This window comes from Peromyscus maniculatus, chromosome 1 (assembly GCF_049852395.1).
Source record: "Peromyscus maniculatus bairdii isolate BWxNUB_F1_BW_parent chromosome 1, HU_Pman_BW_mat_3.1, whole genome shotgun sequence".
Lineage (NCBI taxonomy): Eukaryota > Metazoa > Chordata > Mammalia > Rodentia > Cricetidae > Peromyscus > Peromyscus maniculatus.
The window spans coordinates 192,551,967-192,572,405 of record NC_134852.1 but is presented as its reverse complement, the minus strand read 5'-3'; the positions used below and the strand labels follow the sequence as shown (position 1 = coordinate 192,572,405).

At 45.9% G+C, this 20,439-nt stretch overlaps 1 protein-coding gene and 1 long non-coding RNA gene across 52 annotated transcripts in view; one reads left to right on the top strand and one right to left on the bottom strand.

Moving 5' to 3' along the window:
- Positions 1-20,439, top strand: part of Sorbs1 (sorbin and SH3 domain containing 1) — a 238,680-nt gene that overhangs the window by 136,337 nt on the left and 81,904 nt on the right. For 23 of the 50 annotated variants that reach the window (XM_076563033.1, XM_076563034.1, XM_076563042.1 and 20 more), the window contains 6 exons: positions 7,290-7,316; positions 7,425-7,537; positions 12,177-12,902; positions 13,530-13,562; positions 13,737-13,895; positions 17,086-17,227. In XM_076563033.1, coding sequence (XP_076419148.1) covers positions 7,290-7,316; positions 7,425-7,537; positions 12,177-12,902; positions 13,530-13,562; positions 13,737-13,895; positions 17,086-17,227 — 1,200 coding nt within the window. The remainder of the gene's footprint in view (positions 1-7,289; positions 7,317-7,424; positions 7,538-12,176; positions 12,903-13,529; positions 13,563-13,736; positions 13,896-17,085; positions 17,228-20,439) is intronic. The other 27 variants (XM_076563070.1, XM_042263419.2, XM_076563068.1 and 24 more) reach the window with 9 other exon arrangements.
- Positions 1,888-13,608, bottom strand: LOC121823742 (uncharacterized). 2 transcript variants are annotated; one of them, XR_006065294.2, is made up of 3 exons: positions 12,876-13,608; positions 8,319-8,393; positions 1,888-2,470 (listed from the first exon to the last, which is right to left on the bottom strand). It is a non-coding gene; the product is annotated as an uncharacterized LOC121823742 (long non-coding RNA). The 2 variants fall into 2 exon arrangements; XR_006065299.2 differs by lacking the exon at positions 1,888-2,470 and adding an exon at positions 2,507-7,367.

Here is a 20,439-nt window from a genome sequence, read left to right as displayed (position 1 = left end):
GGCAACACAATCTCACAGCAAGCTTCCTGTTCCTCTGGCTCTTAGACTCTTTCTACCCGCCCCCCCCCCTTCTGCAACGATCCCTGAGCCTAGGTACAGGAGTTGTGTTGTAGTTGTATTGTTTGGGACTGGACTTCACAACTGTGCATGGGTTGTGGCTTTCCGTGATGGTCTTTGTCTGTTGCAAAGAGAAGTTTCCTGGATGAGGGGTGAGGACCACACTTACCTGTGGGTATAAGGGTAAATACTTGAGTGTCGTTAGAAATTATGCTGGTTTAGTAAAGTGGCGGTGATAGTTTCTCCTTCAAGATCCATCTTATAGTAAATAAGTATCTTCGTCCTATTAATGAGGTCATCGGATCCAGATTAGCATTTGCATCACCCATGCTTTCCATCTTTGTCCCTCCGTCCATCCCTGTAAGTTTCCATGTTGCTATTAGCCTGGTCTAGAAGCACCAGTCTTTAAATGGCCCTCAACACCTACATTACAGAAATTCCTCCAAGTTTCAGTCATTGCTCTAATTTCCTCCTCTTGAGAGAGGTAGTATAGCTGGATGGTCACAGAGTCTCTTGTCTCTTGGCTTTGGCACTTACTGTCTTTGGGATGGGGGCAAATTCATCAACCTTGATGGCTTCAGTCTTCTCATCTATAAATTGGGCACTGTCATATTGGAATTGGTAGCTTTAAATGAGCTCTTTGATAACAAGCATTCAGCACACACGTGTGAATATAAGACCAGGGAGAAAGAAGCTGGGCCCTTAAAGATGGCCTGTTTAAACGCACTGTTCAGGTTCCTGCTTTAAAATATATACATTTAAAATTTTATTTTTAATTATGTGTATGTATGTGTCTCTGTGTGGGTGTGTGTACATAAGTGCAGGTGTCGGTGGAGAACAGAGGTAACAAATGCTGTTGGACCTTTAATTATAGGTGGTTACAAGCATCTCCCCTGCCCTGTGTAGGTATTGAGAACTGAACCAGGGTTCTTTGAAAGAACAGCAAGAGCCCTTAACCACAGAACCATTTCTGTAGCCCAGAGTCCTGTTTTTGAGTGGTAGCTGGATCCCAGGTCCCTGACCAACACCTCAGCTCTGATTCTGGCCCTTGGCCCTTGGAATTAAAACCACCTGAGAAGAGTGGAAATAATTTCAGTACTGACTTCCCAAGTCTGAGAGAAACTCGTTACTTTGATCCTTGTTTTATGATCGTATGACCCAGCCATGGCTGGGTGTTTGCTGTGTCAATTCAGAGCAACCCCATCAGTGTCCTGGGCCAGTGGTTTTGGTTGTTGTTTTGTTTTTACTCTTTTGGAAGAGCAGCTAAGGAGTGTGCACTGGTGGTGGGTGCAGTTCCCAGTTCCTTTCTGGTGTGGTCTGGAGGCCATGTCGCTTGTCCCCTTAGCTGCTGTCCCCTGACTCACACCCAGGCACTGGGTTAGCAGTCCTTGCATTCCGGGCACTGTGCTCGTTGGCCCCAGATTTGCTGCCAAGTCGTCCTTAGACAGAATGACGTGCAGCCACAATGAACTCATTTCCTCTTGTGTGATTCTCTCATTTGCTCTTCTGTAGCTGGACTTTTTGGTCAGACTTTCTTTGGGATGACCAGCTCCCCAATAATGGCATGGAGACTTATTCATTACAAAAGCTTGGCCTTTAGGGTAAGCTTGTTCCCAGCTAGCTCTTATATTAACTTAAATTAACCTGTTTCTATTAATTTTATTAAGCTGTGTTCTGCCATGTGGGGTTTTTACCTCACTTCCGTTTTGTATGTCTGACTTACGCTCTGACATCTCTCATGCACCTAGATTCTAACCTCTTGAGTTCCTCTCTCTGCCTGGAAGTCCCACCTAACCTCTCCTGCCTAGCTATTGGCCATTCTTTTTATTAAACCAATCATAGCAGTACATCTTCACACAGTGTGCAAATATCGAGAAACACTCTTCTGATTACCAGTGGAGAATGTCTCATAAGTTAGATCCTCTTTACCCATTAAATCAGTTTTTCAGTGCAAGAATTAGGGCCAACTGAAAAGTTAGAGGAAGGAGCCTCACAAGATAGCCCCCTCCCTCTGACACCTCGATGCAAATTTAGGGGACTCTTCAAACTACCTCAGACTCAGTGCTAATTCTAGAAGGGTCCAATTTCTTTACTACAGGGAAAGGATAGAGATTAAAATCCGCCCAGAGAAGTGCATGGTATAGGGTCTGGGGAAATACCAAAGCATCCCAGACACATTATTTTCCTGCATCGGTGTGTGAGCCTGTCTATCGAAAGTTTTATTGGGACTCCAGACATAGGTGTGCACCACTGTCTTCCTTGAAGACTCATCTCCACTCTTGTAGGCAATGAAGCTCTTGCTGGCTCAAAGCCCTGACTCCAAATCATCTTGGTGTGGTTCAAGTCCTCAGGTAAACAAGACATTCCTTTTTGGTGTAGCATTCCAGAGACTTGGCAGTTTCCTCCCAGAAGCCTAGAGTAAAGGCCAGACCTTTTTATTCATGGTATTAAATTCTCCACTATGTCACATAAATAAAAGGAAAGTACAAGTGAAAGTTGGAGCACATGTAAGCCTGCTTTTAGCACCAATCATCTACCTTGCGACTTCTTCCCAGACCATGTTGAGTCTGCCTTAGTGAAAAGTATCCTAAGATCCCAAGAAGAACTGTGTTTTTTAAAAAATAAGCAAGAAACCAAAACTGAAATTAGAAATGAGTAAGGTAAAAGCAGGTATCTGGAGGCTTTTAGCCACAGGGCAGAAAAGCACATAAAGAGCAGGTAGGTAGGATAAAAGACAAAGTAGATTATGTTTTTTGCTGAGAGTCCGAGTGTCTTTGGGCTGCAAATCTGTCAACCTCCCATATTATTGGAGGAAGCATTTTGACAGTCTCTTCCATCAGCAGTCGGTAATTGATGACTACGAATGTAAAACCTCACCTTGTGCACTCAGCTGTAATTGGCCCTGGGCTGCTACCAACCTTCCAGATTCAGAAGAAAAGATAATGGATGAGGGCTGACAGAATGCCAGAGATATGCTCTCCTTCAATAAGGAACCAAGTTGCTTATTGAGATCCTGGGAACTACCCATTTGGGCACAGTGGGCCAAACTGTTTTGAAGATTTGAAATGAGAAGGAAAAAAAATCCAAGTCACTTTTGAAGGACAGTATGACTTTGACTTTACTAAATGGAGAGATTGTATACTGTAATTTATATCTTTGGGAATTTTCTGCTGTTTTGAGCTGGAGGTGGTGGTGCACACCTGTAATCTCACCACCAGGGAGACAGAAGCAGGAGGATTGCTGAGAGTCTGAGGCCAGCCTGGGCTATACACCAAATACCACATCAGCTGGACTATATAGTAAGACCCTATATCAAAAACCAACAGGGCTGTGGCGATGGCTCAGTATGTCCTGTGCAAATATGAGAACCTGAGCTTGGATCCTCAGCACCTGTGTAAAAACCCAACCTAGTTGTTCATGTCTGAACTGAAACCCCAGTACTGGGAGGGGGGAGACAGAGACAGAGACACGGGAGAGGCCTGTGGGCTTCCTGGTGAGCAGTCTCATTGAATCAGTGAGTGCCAAATTTAGTGAGAGACCTTGTTTCAAAAAGCAAGATGGATAGAGACTGAAGGATACTCAGTTGTTGACCTCTAGCCTCCACATGCATGCACACAGGCAAACATGCCCATGTACATGCATACATACACACATATATATACACATACATACACACACATATATATTCCACACATTGACATAAAACACACAAAAACCTAAACCATAACAAATAACACATACATACCCTGTAATTTATATCTGTGGGGATTTCTCTCCCTGTGTTTTGGATTCCAGTTTTATAAAGCCCGTACTTTATGCCATACATTTTATTTAATATTTCCAGATTTATGTGTATGAATGTTTTGCCTGCATGTATCTATGTGTACCATGTATATGCCTGGTGCTTACAGAGGTCAGAAAAGGCCTCCGATTCCCTGAAACTGGAGTTAGGGAAGGTTGTGAGCCACCATGTTGACAAGCCAGGGTTCACACCCTTAAAGAAAACTGACTAGTTGGGACTTGAACCTTGGTCCTCTGCAAGAGCAACAAGTGCTCTTAACCAGGGAGCCATCTTTCCCACCATATATTTTCATTTCGTCCTGTGACTCATAAAAGAGTCCATGTCTGTTTTGTAGATGAGGATGCTTAGTCAACAAGGCAGAAGATTGAGCTCACAGGAAGTGATCTTACTGCATGAGGATGACTTCCTTCTGATGCCTATAGGTTTAGAAGAACAGTCACTCTGCAATTTTCGTGACATGTCTGTTTTCCAGTGTGACTTGAATAGAACCAACCCAAAAAGTAGGCAAATAATGTTTCCGTGAGTCTATGTGCTGCATTTGCCTCCACCATCAAGGAGCCCCTCACTTGAAGCCTATATTGCTGCTTGGGGTGTGTGTGTGTGTGTGTGTGTGTGTGTGTGTGTGTGTGTTTGAAAAGTGGCTCAGTGAGGGGTGTCTAGAAATAGCAACTTGGAAAAGAAGGGACATTAAAAGTGATAGAGTGAAGAGGATGACGGGCCATTGTCACCGAATGTCACCTGTGTTCTAGGGCCTGCCAGGTACATGAAGTTCTTTGGTCCTGGCACCTAACTAGCAGTGAGTATGAAATGTGGTCATCTTCACATGCCTGATGTCAGATTCCTCGACAATCTTGAGAGAAGGTCTGGGGGAAGGGATTATAGTTTACAGATTGAAAAGTGTGAGTTTTGGTGTGTTTAGAGACTTGCTCTGGTTACACAGCCAGTACAGTGCAGTGATAGTGAAGCGTGTGTGAAGCACATGCCCTGTGAGTTTAACACGGTAACTGTTGGAGAAAATAGATAACTATGAACTGTCCATAGGGAAGTGGCAGAGACGTAATAGGCAACCTATACAAGAAGAGTATATAACTGAGTCACCTTTAAATTCTGGATTTTGGGGCAATAAGTTGCTCTCTCCTAAATAAGAATATTTTAGAAATAGCGTTTGTATCAATTCTTTGAGAATATCATACAGGGTATTTCGATTATACTCACCTTCCAACTCCTTGCTGATTCGCTTCCACCACCTTACCCACTCAACTTCGGGTTCTTTTTTAAAAACTCATCTACTCATTTGTGCTGCTTAAATCGTCTTGGGTATGGGGCCTGCTCTGGACTGTGGTCAGCCTCGCAAAGGTCACACCCTCAAAGAAAGCTAACTAGCTCCTCAGCTACACCTCTCCTACTCGGAACTCAAATTTTCTCTGGCTTTAGCTTGCTGCAAGTCTTCTGAATGCTATTAGAATTGCTATGAGTTCATACGTGCATTTGCCCTGTTAGTCGGGAAAACAGTTTCGTTGTGACCATCCACTACCTCTGGCTCTTACAGTCTTTCTGCTTCTTCTTATGAGATGATCCCTGAGCCTTGAGGGGTGTCTCAAAATAAGATATTTTTGAGTGTGCCTTCTACTAGTTGTTAGTTAGAGTTAGGTTGTGAACTGCCATCGTCAGCCTAGCTGGGAACTGTTAGAAATGCAAACTCTTAGGCCCCCATCTCTCTCACTGGATCATAAATACTGGAGTAAGTCTCATCGATCTGAATTGACCGACACTTCACCCTGACTGATGCAGGTGAACATGCTGTTCTGGGAGGTAGACCACCCACCTGCCTTGCCTTTTGCTCTGACACCTACTGGCCTCCAGCATCTCCCTGGCTACTGGTAGAGTTGGCAGCTGTAGGTGGTGGCCAGGGGGTACTGTACTGCTTTTCCTTTCCTGTGTGAGGCTTTCTGATCTGGGCAAAGCATTTGGCCTCTCTGTTTTCTCATCCATGAAGTACAGTAAGTATTTAATTAAATTAAATACTAAATAGGTGTAAAGTGTAACCATGTCTGGCACCTGAAAGGTGCTTAATGAATGTTTGCACATCTCAACTTGTCATCTGGAAAGTCTACTGATGGCCTTAGAGACATGCACTGAAGTGGAGACTTGGACTCTAAGGACAATGAGTCCCCTGATTGTCTCTACAGGAGTGAGAATACAAGGCTTCTCAGGAAACTGAGGGACAGGACGTTAAATGAATGTAGGAGCGGGGTGGCCACACTGGCCACGAGCAAAATCCAGCTTGTTGGCCAAGAATGGCTTTTATATTTTTAAATGGCTGATAGAAAAATGCAAAGAAGAGTGATATTATACACCACGTGAAAGCCTTTAAAATTCGAAATTTAATGTTCATAAATAGAGTATTTGGGAGCACAGCTCATTCATTTATGGATTATCTGTGGCTGTTCCTTGATGTGGTACACAGTCACAGTCATTGGGTCTTATTTGAAGTGCTTGAGATCAGATGTATTTCAGATCTTTTTCTCTTAGATTTTGGAGCGTTTGCATTATAAATAATGGAGAAATATATAAATAGAAGAAACCCAAACCTAAACATGAGATTCATTTGTGTTTCACATAACTTCATACATGTAGCCTATTATACTTTTAGCACACCTGCATTTTGACTCTGATCTGTCATGTGAAATCAAATCAGGTGTGGAATTTTCTTCTAAAAAATTTTATTAGCTTTATTTATTGTGTATGCTCCCTAACACCCCTACCCCACCTTTTGGCAGAGGCCAGAAGAGGGCTTCAGATCCCCTGGAGCTGGAGTTGCAGGCATTGGTGGGATTCCTGACTTGCTATGTGGGTACTGGGATCTGAACTCTGCTCCTCATGATTATGTAGCAAAGCCCTCCTAACTGCTGAGCCATCTCTCCAGCCCATATTGTACATGCTTTTGTGCCTTGTTTAATGAGTGGAGATAGGGATCAACAAACAAACAAACAAACAGACCCCCCTAAAACAAAACCATGCTATTGAGGCTTTGGTCATGTTCTACTGCTGGGGCCCATTAATTAACCCAGCCTGCTAAGGTGCAGTCATGCTGAGCCCACAGCGGGCTTTGGGAAGGGGAATGAGACTGAGAAGGACTGGACAGCAGAGAGTTCTGTTGCCTTTCAGTCTGTAAAGTAAGAATGTCAAGGAACAATTGTTTCTTCATCCCTGTGAATGTAGCCTTGTGTTCTCAAAGGTCAGCGCCTGTGAACACATCATGGTTTCAAGTGGGTTCCTATGGTAATGGGGCCGTTGTGACTGAGGGTGTTTTGTGTCAGGCAAGGGCTGCTGATTTTCATCGCTCAGTGTGTCTCATGCTTGCTTCCCGCAAACTTTAACCGTTTCTGTTTTTCCCTTTTTCTTTTCATCCTTCTTGCTCCTCGCACAGGCCTGGAGCCAGAGGACCCTTCAGCAGGTATGGCTTTTCTTGCCTTCTTATCTGCTGTGCCTTGAGGCGCCAGGGATCCTTGAATGAGAGGAAAGCCTGTGACTGATGGGGATTTGTTTTTGGTTTTTGTCTCAGATGAGTGGCGACTTTCTTCCAGTGCTGATGCCAATGGTAATGCCCAGCCCTCCCCACTTGCTGCCAAGGGCTATAGAAGCGTGCACCCCAGCCTTTCTGCTGACAAGCCCCAGGTAGGTGTGTGCCCACAGATGGGCTGGGAACTCGTCAGTGGTGCCTGTTCTCAAGTTAAGCAGCCCAAACTCAACTCGTGACTTCCTGCTAGCCCAGCTGGACTGTGGAGTAGGAGTCTGGTCTTTGGTCATCCCTGAAATAACTTTCTTAGGAGGAGAGTTGGGTTCAAAGGGAGCAGGAGTATGGGATGAGGTTGGTCTGTGTGGGTGTTAGAAATAGGCCTGCTGTTTTCTAGGCTTAATATGTGAACGAAAGAATTCATTTAGCCTTGGACAGGTAGGAGAACGTCTGAGCTTATTTCTAAGGACTTCTTCAGAGCATAATCAGAGGAGGGACTCTGGTGTTTACTCCATTAACTTCCAAAGCTGAGACTTTGAACACTGTCATCACAGATGAACTTCAGATATTTGTGGCCAGACCATAAACCCAGTAGCCCAGAGGCCTGAGGACAGAAATCACAATGGCCGCACAGGCTGGCTTCACAGTCCAGCTCTGCTCTGCAGTAGAAAATCCCTCATCTCCAGCCATACCACTCTGCACCCGCACAATCTCATGTGATCTTGGAAGCTAAGCAGGGCTAGGCATGGCTAATACTTGCATGGGAGCCCTCTACAGCTATTACGGTTTGGAGCAGGGATGACTTTGCTTCAGTTGTTGCTGCTGGGTGGTTTTCTATCCTTCCTCCCTTCTCCTCTCTATACTTTGCTATTTTGTTGAAAGGAATAGATCCTAACATTCCAGTGGTATGTGAAGGATGTTGTATAAGGAGGAGCCACTTACATGGAATGGAGCCATCTTCCTTATGCTCAGAAGATCCCTGGGCGGTACAAGCCCTGGTGCTTCCTCCTGGTGCTCCTAGAACATACAGGGAAGTCAGATGGCATCTTCCCTCTGTGCAGAACTGTCTCCCTGGTCTGCAGTTTGTCCCTCATCTGTCTTGTTGGTGAGCTGCACTGTAAAGCCTTTCTGCCTCCTGCCCTGACTTAGCTCTCCACTTTCAGCCTTGTACACCGAGGCTGTGGTTGGGGCCAGGAGCCATGGATATGCCTGGCTTCCCAGAGGTCAGTTGTCTGTTAAATGAATTGCCAGAATTTTCCCATTTCTGAAAGCTTTCTGAGTACGCAATGTGCCGTTTGTGTTAGCAGCACCTCCTTCTCAGCTGTCTCGAGGATGGATACTATTGCTCTGCCTGGGTGAGAACACGATCAGGATCAAGTTGAAGACGTTAACATAGACTCTCTCTCACCGCCAGTGACGTAGCCCGCAGGCTAACCCTCCGATGCCTTTTGGTTTTGTGAACACACACAAAAAAAGCATGGTCCAGGGTAGGGTTATATTTCAGGGGTGAAACACTTGCCTAGTATGTACAAGGCCCAGGACTCATTTTCCAACACCATGTAACTAAATAACTATCACATGGGGGATATAGATGAGTCCTTTGAAAATACATGTATTTAACACAGCTTTGTTAGGCACTTGTATTCAGACCTGTGTGCTGAACATTGCCCTCCAGGAGTTCATAAGGGTAACAGTGTAATAAGGTTGAACATCCTGTGATATCTCTGTCAGCACATGTTTTGATCTGTTTGTTACTCAACTTCACATTTCCTGGGCTGTCTTCAGGAAGAATGGTACATAGCAGACGCAGGAATTTTATTCTGCACAGTTAATGTAAGATTTGCCATTTGAATGTCAAGAACTTTATGTCCTGTATTACTTTGCAGATTTATTTTCTGAAAGTAAACACGACTTCTTAGCTATGTAGTGCTTGCTATAATTACACATGGGCTTCAATAAAGGCAAGGCAGGCTGGGCAACTTCTTGGCTTTGTTCCAGCCCCATAGAATTTATGGATCTGTTGGCAGAACATCTCCCCTTAAGGACTGAGTTGGGATACAGGAGGTGGATGGGCTAGGTGGAAATCCTATGTCCTGCCCACCTGGCCTTGCTCCCTCTGTTCCCAGAGCCTGAGAACCACAGCTCTCTTTTTGTGATGTCATCAGCAGCATGGTAGTCCCAGTAGAGATGAGGCTTGGCCGTTTCTGGAAACTGTATAAACCAAATAGCCTCCCTGTCCCATAGACCTACCTTCTAAGATAAGTAGAATTTCATTAGTGGTCAGTGGGCAGGTTAGGCTGCAGGACTTAGAATGAAGAAAAAGCTGCTCCTTTGTGTACTTGCTCAGACTAACTCCCCCCTTCTTTAGAGTTCAAAGAAGCGCAGGGACAGGAAGTCCTTTGACTCTGTGTGCACTGTGGACACCCTGGGGAAGTGTCCTCTCTCTAAGGTCACAACCCTAGGAGGGCTTGTGCCTGATGTCATGCAGTACCATACATGGCCATGGCTGAATTAAGTTTAAAACTCATAGAAACAGATTTCTATCTTTGGACAAAAGAAATACCATGCACGATACGACAGTGCTGCCAAGTCAGAGCAAATGTGAGCCCAGATCGGAATGGTTTTCTGCTTGCTTCTCGTCAGCCCTGTCCTCACTTGACAGTCCCGATGGCGGGAGTTAGTTCAGTCGTTGTTCTGGAGACTGTAAGCTAGACTGCCAAGTGTTCCAGGACTCAGTCTGAGTTCATCAAACCGAATAGCTAATGTGACAGTTTTTGCTTTTGTTCTACACCAGAGGGCCTCTTTGTTGTGGATTTGGGGCTGGTATAAATGGCCACGCTCCATTGGCACCGTGTGAGTGCGCTGGGACAAGGCACGGATCTGCTTAACTGAGAATACCCAAATAGTTGCCTCTCCACCCAGACTGTCTGTCCTATCAAACTTGTGTTTAAGGTGTAGGCTGTATATTATGTCTGGATGATAGTCCAATCCAAAGTCAAGATTGTTTTCATTTTCTCACCTAGTCCCCTTTCTAATTTCCCCCCTTTTCCACATATCTTCTACAAAATATAAAATAAAATGAGAATTGGCCTCAATATAGTCAGTGTGTGTGTGTGTGTCACATGCATGTGCATATGCAGATGTGCTCATCTGTGTGTACACACACAAAGACAAAAGAAGGATGTTAGGTTGTCTTTCTCCCTTGAGACAGGGCTTTTCACTGAATCACAAGCTTGCCATTTTAACCAGGCCAGCCAGCCAGTGAGCTCTGGGATCTGCCTGTCTCTGCCACCACATGGTTAGGGTTACAGCAATGTGCAGGCATGCCAAACTCTTTATTTCTTTCCTGGGGATTCGAACTCGGGTTGTCATACTTGCACAGCAAGTGAGCTTACTCATGGAGCCATCTTCCCAGCCCCTTCCTAGTTTTTGACACACCTGCCATATAGTCACCAACTTCTAGTCTTTTACATGTGTGCAATTAGAGGAAGGTTCTGGTTTTGTTCTCATGCTGAAATCTGAGGATCGGGGCCAGTGAGCAAAGTCTCGGGACATTGGGAGTCTAGTTCCCAGGTGAGCCACAGGTTGGCTGAGGAGGATCAGGCTGGAGGACCACCCTTCCTCCTGTCCCTCTGCCCACTGAGACCCATGGAAGAAAGCTGTTGAGTGGAGAGGGGGGAGGTATGAATTTTAGCTGTAATTCTGAGCCTGTTACCAGAGCTTTGTTCTCACACTGTGGCTAAAGTTTGATCACCCAAGTATAGAAATGATTGCCTGTGCATGGTGGTGGACTGGCTGAATAAACCAGACTCAGCCCAACCCCATAGGCTAATGACATGTCGAATGGCTCAGGCTTTTGACCCTGTGCCTGCAGAAGTGGGAGACCATATGCTTTTAATCTCTGGACTGTCTCCCGTGCCCTTTCATTACAGTTCTGGGGATTTAACTCAGAGCCTTATATGTGCTAGGCAGACCGAGCTACCTCCTCAGCTATGTTTTCAGTGGTTAATTTTATCAAATTATTTCTTCTGAGAAAAGAGCACATACGGACTCATTCTTAAATGTCCTCCTCCCATTAGTGAACTTTGTGTGGTTGTCGAATTGAGAGAGCTGAGGGCCGGAGAGATGGCTCAGAGGTGAAGAGCACGGGCTGCTCTTCCAAAGGTCCTGAGTTCAATTCCCAGCCACCACAACCATCTATAATGAGATCTGGTGCCCTTTTCTGGTGTGCAGGCCGGCAGGCAGAATACTGCATACATAATAAATAAATAAATCTTAGGGGGGAAAAAAAAGAATTGAGAGAGCTGAACCGGGGACTCACGGAAGACCTCTGCCTCCTGTGAGCACACGTCCAGGAGGGCTTTCCATTTCTCCTTTTTCTACAGGGAAAGCATTAAAGTAACTCAGACAAGGCTAATGAATTTTAAAACTAAAGGCTTCTCTAAGAGTCTTGAGAAGGGGGTTGGGGAGGAAGGAGCACTCAACTCCGGGGCTTCATCCCCTGGCAGAGGGGCCCTTGAGTCAGGGTATCAGTAAAGATGCAGCCAGACAAACGGTGGTGTTGGAGCTGGCTCGGCCTCCCTGGCTTGTGAGTCAGGCCAGCCCTGCAGGTAAGTGTGAGTCAGCCCTCAGAGCTGCCCAGACGACCGACAGCTGTGGGCACCAGCAGGATTGGCTTCAAAGTATCAAGAGTTGTTTTGTCTTTCATCATGCCGTGCCGCTGTTTCTAATGACCCTTCTCTCCATCTCCCCTCCTCTTTTTCTCTGTTCTGATGTCATGTCTTGAAACCACTACTAAAGGCTCTGTCTCCCCCACGCCTTCCTTTCCCTCAGAAGGACCGCTTTGCATGGCAGCTCCCTGATGTCCACCGTGCCTACAAGGACTCCCTCTACATGAGCTCACCAAAGCCTTACATCCTGCCCAGCACCCCCATCCAGCAGAACCCCTCACTGCCTCCACCCATCTCTGTTCCCCTCGCAGCTAGACTGGCTCCCAGAGGTGCAGCGTGTCCTGATCCATTGCTTTTGGGGTCCACGGTCCTCGACGCTTCCTCCCGACCCCAGCAACACTATGCAGCCTCCAGATTAGTGTACAGTAAGAATGTGAGCTCTAACCCACGTCATGAGGCCACAGGGAATAAAAAGATCAGCAGCTTATATGTCCCGTGTTTATCCAATAACATTTGCCGGGCAACATTGGAAAACTACCCTCCTGTTGCACGTGACTCAGCCAAAGACACTCCCTCGGAGGCTGCAGGCACCCAGGCACCAGCTCCCAGCCTTGTCCCTGGCACAGCCACAGCCAGCACGGGAAAACCACCCCCTGCTCCTCCTCCTGACCCTCCCAAGCTGTTCTCTGACCACCGCAAAGATGCTGGTAACCTTGGTGAGAATCCCACACTGGGGACATGGGCCTTGTTCCCAGATGCAGTGAGGCCTCCCGGGCTAGGCCCCCAGGTTACCTCTGATCCCGAAAACCAGAAGAACAAAGAAACATACCTTTTGCAGCCGTGTTGTCCAGCCAAGGCAAGAAACCAGGAATGTCTGTGTGTCTTCTACGCTGTCTCTTTCAGAACCAGCTCAAGTGGCTCACTTGTTCTCTGGGCTTCCCTCCCGCCCCTCTCCTCGTTAGTGCACAGCGCTTGAGTCCTGAATTCTTCTCTCTAAACCTCCCAGCATAGCCTCTTCTGTCTCCCTGTCTCTTGTCTGTAAATGTCTCAGTATGCCAGAGCGTGGAACTAATAATGTGGTGAGATAGTATGTTTATATCCTGTGACAAGGTGCTGAAGAAGCTGTCTTGACTCCCAAGCTTGCAGGCGCTGTGGCGGTTTTAGTGGAGTTGGACGCTGCCTGCTTGCCTGCCTGCATATTCTGTTCTTTGCTCTCTTTCTCTCTCATAAAGTGTTAAAAGGATTCAAAAATAGATGGTGGAAAGTGAACTTGGATGGGGCTCCCTCTGTGTCATAGAGTGTCAGGAGGCCAGCTGGCTAGCACTGGCTAGCACTGACTGTCTCATGTACTCTGAGGAAAGGGCACTGATTAAATATTTCTCAAAGTGCATCACTGCATGTCCATGAGCAACTGTTTAAATGTGGAATTAAATTCCTGCGTCTCTGCAGTCCCCTTTGCGTAACGTCCCCTTATTTCCCACAGGATGCCACCTCCTCCAGCCCAGCCCCGTCTGAGGTAATAGTTGTCCCTCTCTACCTGGTTAATACTGACAGAGGGCAAGAAGGCACTGCCAGAACTCCAGCATCTCTGGGGCCACTTGGCTGCGTCCACACTACCCCGGCGACCACCCCTGCTGCCTCACCTCTGACCTTCCCGACACTAGATGATTTCATTCCCCCTCATCTGCAGAGGCGGCCCCACCACAGCCAGCCAGCCAGTGCTTGTGGCTCCCTCCCCCCTGCTAGCCAGAGGCCACCACCCTCACCACCACCTCCGCTGGTCCCTCCCATACCGGAGGACCTCCACAGAGGCTTGGAGCCTGACCTCCCGGGAGCTGTCTCAAGTACCGTAAGCTTGCTGGACCCCCTTCCCCGCGGCTTCCTGAATGTCTGCTCCTGGCAGTAAAACCCTCCCTTTCTCACTGAAGTACTAAGTTCTGAGGAGGCCTTGGACACTGTGCTTGTGTGAGGGCTGGACCTGTGTTTGCTGTCTCCGGAGTGCATGCCTCCCATGTGCATCCTGTGGGCCCCCTGTGGCTGCTCTTGACTCCCAAGAACCTTCTCTTCTCTGCTTTATTGCAAATGCACGTCTTCCTGCTGGAACTTTGTCTTCCCTTTGAGAAGCACCTGTGGCCCGTCCCTTGCCTGGTCCTGGTCTTCATAGGCCCACCAGATATAGCCCTGAAGGCTGAGGAAAACTGCAGGGTCCTGTGGGAAGCCACAGGCAGGTGTGATGCTAGGGAATGAGGGAGCAGAGAGGTTGTGAGGAAAGGAAAAGTTTCATTCTTTGGCTGATTTCCTAAGTGGTCTCTCTTTTTAACAGAAGTGCAGACATAGGGCAGGGGGTGGGGGGTGGGCTGGGCAGGGAGAGGTTTAATTGTGTAAAGGGATCTGAAAACCTGTGTGTCAAGACCTCCTCACAAGACAGATAATTGCTAGGGCCTCTGAGTAGGAAGGAAGCCACTGTGGTTTTGGTGGCAAACTTGTATATCAGTAATTGTGGGAAGTTAAAAGGTCTTGACTGTTCAGTGTGAGTCTCTTCACAGAAAACCCAGCTGCTTCTGGCACAGTATGTATCCTTCCCTAGGAGGTCAGGAAGAGAGAATCTGAATGAGTGTCCTCATAAGTCGTAATATGAGGACACTCACAGGCTATAGGCTTCATTGGGGTTGAATGGTAACAGTTCCCATGATAGGAACTCGTAGTTTAGCTCAGCATAAGTGAAGTATCTGGTTACTGTTAGCTGCTTTGCTGAGGACTTGCCCTCATGAATGAAAAGGTTAAAGTAACTGGTTAGTTAGTGATGGTGTCATCCCTGCCATGTTCTAAGCAACTAGGCTTCACAGGTACACTTAAAACAAGCCAGGGCTCCTGCTCTTAAATGATCTGGAGGAGGGGTAGAGTACATCCGCTCTCAAGGCTAGAGAAGTCTAGTTTATATATCATGAATTTGATTGAGTGAGTCTGGGAAAGGGCTGGGGCCAGGGCCTCTTACTTGGTTGCAAGTATCCAAGGGGTTTTGATATTGGGGCCATAAACACCACTATCGACGTACAGTCAGCCAAGTATTTGCTGACCAAACTAAACATTTACAAGCATCCTTTGTTGGAAGAAGTATGCTCACGAAACTAGCTTAAATGGCTTGTTAAGCTGAATCAAGTTAGGGAACAGGAAGGAAGGTTCTTATTTGGCTCAGTAGGGAAATTGTAATGAGGTGTCAGGCACATGGAAGCTGGGAACTGTTATGTCATGGGCTGGACCCCTTCTCAAATCACCAGATGCAGCCCAAGGTAGTTAGACCAGGACCAGGTCAGATGTAACCATGAGTTTAACTCATCTACTTGAACTTTGGGGATCATCTCTGCTGTAGACTGATGTATTCTGCTCCTCCTTAGCTGAACTGCTAGGTGAGTTTGAAGGCATTCTCTGATTTAGGATGTACTTCTCTGTGTGGCAAGTAGAGCAAGTCTTAGCAGAGTGCACTCAGATGTCTCTGTAAGCCATCCTGGTGTATACCCTGCTGTTGAGCATTTATTTAGCTCTGGATTTGTATATTGGTGGTAACAGAGTAAGACTAAAAGCAGACTGCTTGATTCACCCTCTGGATGCCCTGTCTGTGGCATCCAGGTCATAAGTTGATTTAAAAAAAAAACAAACAAAAAACAAGCAAACAAACAAACCCAAGCCTTGGAAAAAGATCTTATTCTCAAAATTGAGCTCATAGAAGTGGCTATCCAGGGAATATCTAAAAGAAAGCCCAATCAAGGCATTGGTGGCAAAGCCCCTACTGTGCGTCAAGAGCTGTCCAGGGTGCTGAAACCCACACTTCTGACGAGTGTGCATTCTATTGCCACAGAGCTTAGCTCACACACTCCCTTGCTGGTAGATAGCCCCTGTCACTTACATAGTATTTTTCTGAACACCTGCTATCTGCAGGGTGTTGTTTTGAATGGTGTCAGAAGAGGGAGACATGTGATCCTTGTCTTGCAGGTGTATATGCAGTAGCTGTCTCTGGGCATAAGTTTTTCAAAGATAGCTACCCAAATCTTGTTCTTAAAGGCCTTTAAGAATGCCATCTTGCCAAGCATAGTGGTGGATCTCTGAGTTTGAGGCCAGCCTGGTCTACATAGGGAATTTCAAGCTATCCTGGGCTATATAATGAGACCCTATCTTTACAAAAGAAAAAGAATGCCGTTCTGGGGCTGAGGAGATTTATATATATATTCTCATATATATAGTGTTTGCCTAGCATGGGTTCAGCCCTAAGTTCAGTCCTCAGAACTGAGGCATGAGGGTTGCCATCTTTGCTTTAAGGATATAAAATAAGAGCTTTGCAGGACCTGTAAGTGTGGTGGAGGAAACAAAAGGCTGGCATTATCCCTATCATCAGATTGTAAAAGTATTAGTAATTTGTTGATATTTCTCGTGGTGGTCTCAGGTTTTTAAAGTCAAGATTCTTCCATGGCTTGGTTCAAAGGACGTTTGTTGTTCTGACACTGGAGTGAAGAAACGTCCCAGCAGAGCAGGATCCTGCTCAGATCTCAGAAGCCAAAGCTGCTGAATTTGCTCAGTGATTCTGTAGTTCAGAGTACCTTTCCTGAGAACCACTACAAAAGGGTTCCTCTTTGTTCTTATCTCAGTAATTTGTCTGACATCTCTCTGTAGGGTGCCTAAATGTCCTGACTTTTCCCACTTAACCAGCTCTCGTTCTTGGATCGCATTTGGAATTGCATGAGTTTTGCATGTTATTCTATTTTGGTTTGAATTTGCTTTTTAGTAACCAGATCGATACACGACTATTAACTAGGTGAAAATAATGGATGATGCTGAGACTTTCGGCAACATTTGCTTCCCTTCCCCCTTACTAATACCAACAAGAAGAATAAATTTCCAGATTAAACTTCTAACTGGAATCGACTCATTGGCTACATTATTGTTTTTAATTAACATCTTTGTAGAGATTTCCATTCCTTCTTCTTACAGAGTCTTAATTCTAGATATCTTGTGTTCACACTTCTTTCTACTGTTTTGTTTTTCAGGGCAGTCCTTTACTAAATGAAGTTTCTTCTTCCCATATTGAAACCGATTCCCAAGCCTTCCTTCCAGCAAGCAAACCGTCATCTGCCTACCCCTCCACTACAATCGTCAATCCCACCATTGTGCTCCTGCAGCACAATCGAGGTAAGGCGGCCTCTTGCAGGGAGCTGCAGTCTGCAGCGCTCCCCAGCCCTGCCCCAGGCCATCTGCCCCAGCTTCCTTGTAGGACCCACAAGATCGATCGATCGATCAATCATTTGATCCTAGCAGGGAGACAGAGGCCCCCGATCTGGAATGATATCAGGTATCTATAAAGCTGGGCTAGTTCAGGGTCATGGCTAGACCTTGGTCTTTGGTGTTTATCGGCAGACAGTTAATGTACAAAAATGAGAGTTTGTGTCTCTTGGCTCTTCGTCATATGATTTGTAATGGTGTTGTGCCTCAAACATGTGGCTATAACATGTTCTTTTAAGTGCTGCCATAAATGCGTGTTCAAAGTAGTAAGTTTCTAGAAAGTGCAGTTTTGAATACCAAATTTCCAAAAAGGAAACACTGAATAGGTTATTGTCTATGATGTAAAGCATGTTTTTGTGGCTCTGTATCAGAGGCTTCTGGATCTTCTCCTGGTTATTGGCTAGTCCTCTTCTCACAGCAGATTCTGTGGTAAATGGCTATTCAGTGGCATCCTCTGTGATGGAGACGCATATGTCTGTTTGCACTGATTCCATTTACATGGCCCAGATAACTCTGTTTAGGGATTCTGATTGGTTCCTCTTGTTTCTCTGGCTGTTCATTGGGTCCTGCTGCATCTCTGAAGGGGCCTCAGGGCCGATAAAACCCGAGAGCTTTGAAGTAGGTATTATATAGTTTTACCTTTCTGCTTTAAAATTCAGGCAATGGTTCTAAATCCCAACTTTTCCATTTGGAGTTGCATAGAGGCCTAAACTTTGTGTTTATAAAAGTCCTTTTGCAGCATGAAATGGGACATTTTCAGGCCGTCTCCCCGGAGAGGGCTCTTCTGCATTGAACTCAGGGAATAGTGTAGGGCTGGGTACTGTCTGTAGCAAAGCTTGGTTCCACACCCTCTTTTCTTGTCACCTTCATCCCCCACTTCATAGTCCCCTCCCCTTCCTGCCCCTCCCTTAGAGAAGATGGGGCTAAAATCTAATTTCCATTGCTTTTCATACTGAAGAGAGCTTTCTCTTTCCTACTTCTAACTGGAAAAGTCGATGCATAAAACATTTTCTCTTGCTTAAAATATGTTCACTCACATCTTAAATGGTTGCTCTGGTGGTGTCAGTTTTTTTTTTCTTTCTTCACTGTGTGGCCCCAGTGTTCTTCCAGAGAACAGAAGGGTCCTGCGTCTGAGCGTCCATTCTCCCTCTAGCATTGCCGCCCTCCCTGGCAGCAGCTCTCTTTGCCAGGGTCTGCCATGCAGAACAAAGAAAAATGCAGAAAAAAGCAAAAGCTTCTCTGTGGACTTCTTCATGACTCATTATTCTAAAAAGCAAGTTGGTTCCCAGAAAGAAAGGCAGTTTCTTAAAAAACGGGATTTATTCCCAAGGCAACTTGGTTTTTGGGAAATGCCAAGCTTAATGTCAGCAGCTTTTGCCAGGTCTCTGACAACACCTACAGGGACGTTTCCAGGCACCTAAAATGCCTCAGTCCCCTCTCTGTTTCTTTCTTGAATAAAAAGTGAAATTTTCCTATTCAGCAAAAAGGACTTTTGGTTCTTGCTTTTCCCCTGACCAAGTCCTTCTTTGGGGCTCAAATATTAGAACTTAAGAAAAGCATGTAAGTAATGATGCTACAGGGGGATTTTTTTAATATATATTTATATAATTAACTAGTGGTTTCCCATAAAGAGAGAAACCATGGGTTCATCCCAGGTGGGGCAGGAAAGGTGGGGGAGAGTGAAAGAGGACTGTCCATCAGCAGGGTTTGGAGCAAATATTTTTGATACTGCTTTGGAATGTAGCCAGCCTGGCTTCTTTGCTTCTTCTCACAGAAGAACAGTTCCTTAACTATTACAAAATTTCCCAAGGGGTGATAACTTTACTCTATATCTGAAATTCTAGTTTGGTCATCCTTAAAAAACGTTCCGTTTTTTTTCCCTGTCTAGACTGTCACAGGGCACAGTTTGGAAACGATCCTCTCTCCCCTAGCCAGCCTCCTGCCAGTAAGGACAAACAGGCACTGAGCTTCTGGCCCGGTTCTGGTGGTTGTGAACAGCACAGTCCCTTTTCCACACTTTCTTGAGTTTTCATGCCAGTGTGTTCAGGGCATCACTTCCCTCAGTTAGGGATTCAGGGATTTGACTCAGGAAACCTGAGGGGCTGAAAGAGGTAGACAGTCCCCTGCTCAGGACCTTTCTGCCTCTACTGTATGTTGGATCATCAAAGTCTAGTTAACTTGCAATTCAGATTCAGGAGCTCTGGGAATGGGATAGGAGAATAAGGTTGCAGAGTTTTAGAAAGTTTGCCAGGCAGGCCATTGTGGTTTGCTATGGACCACTCTGGAAAGCAAGACCTTCATGGTTCCCAGACAGGTCTGTGGACAGGAACAGTCAGAGGATCACTCCAGTGCTGGTGACCGAAATGTTGGTACCATTGTCTGTGTGATATCCTGTGAAAGCACAGCCATTTCATACCTTCAGAGGAGGAGCAATGGAGTTTTCTCAATTGCTTACATTTACTTCTGCTGGAAAAGGAAGACCCTGCTGATAACTTGCAGAATAGAATGTGACATCCATAAATCCCTTTAGATACCACGGCACTGTGACATCACAGATGAGCAAACTGAGGCCAAGACATTACTTGATTGGTCATTGTCATATGGCAAGTTGCCCACTTAGCCGAGCTTGGAAATGAACTAGGCCTCTAGTGCAGCTGGTGTGAGTCCCATACACAAAGCTTATACCCTGGACAGATGCCATGTCAGCTGGCCTTGAGCCCCCACACTGCTCTGTTTACTTCTTCCACACACCAATTCTAGCAAAAGGATAGGAATGTGGCCATGGGGGGACAGTGACAATGAGCATGGGCCAGCATGGTCTATTTTTATCTCTCTACTTGATATTTGGCAGCTGTAAAAGGTAAAGGTTACTTTTGTGCTTATCAAATAGTGAGTGTACACAGGATGCTGCCAACAAGACCTTGGCCTCTCCTCTACATGATTACCTAGGAAGGTGAGCAACTGCATTAAAGACAATAGGGATGAGGTCATGAGGGTTAGAAAGAACTGGAGACTGTAAGGTGGAGATTTTGGTTCTAGAACCAGATGGTTTTCAGTGTTATCTTGAGTAATCTAAGCCCCTTATCCCTTAGCTAATGCTGATTATTTTTAGAATTTCTCTA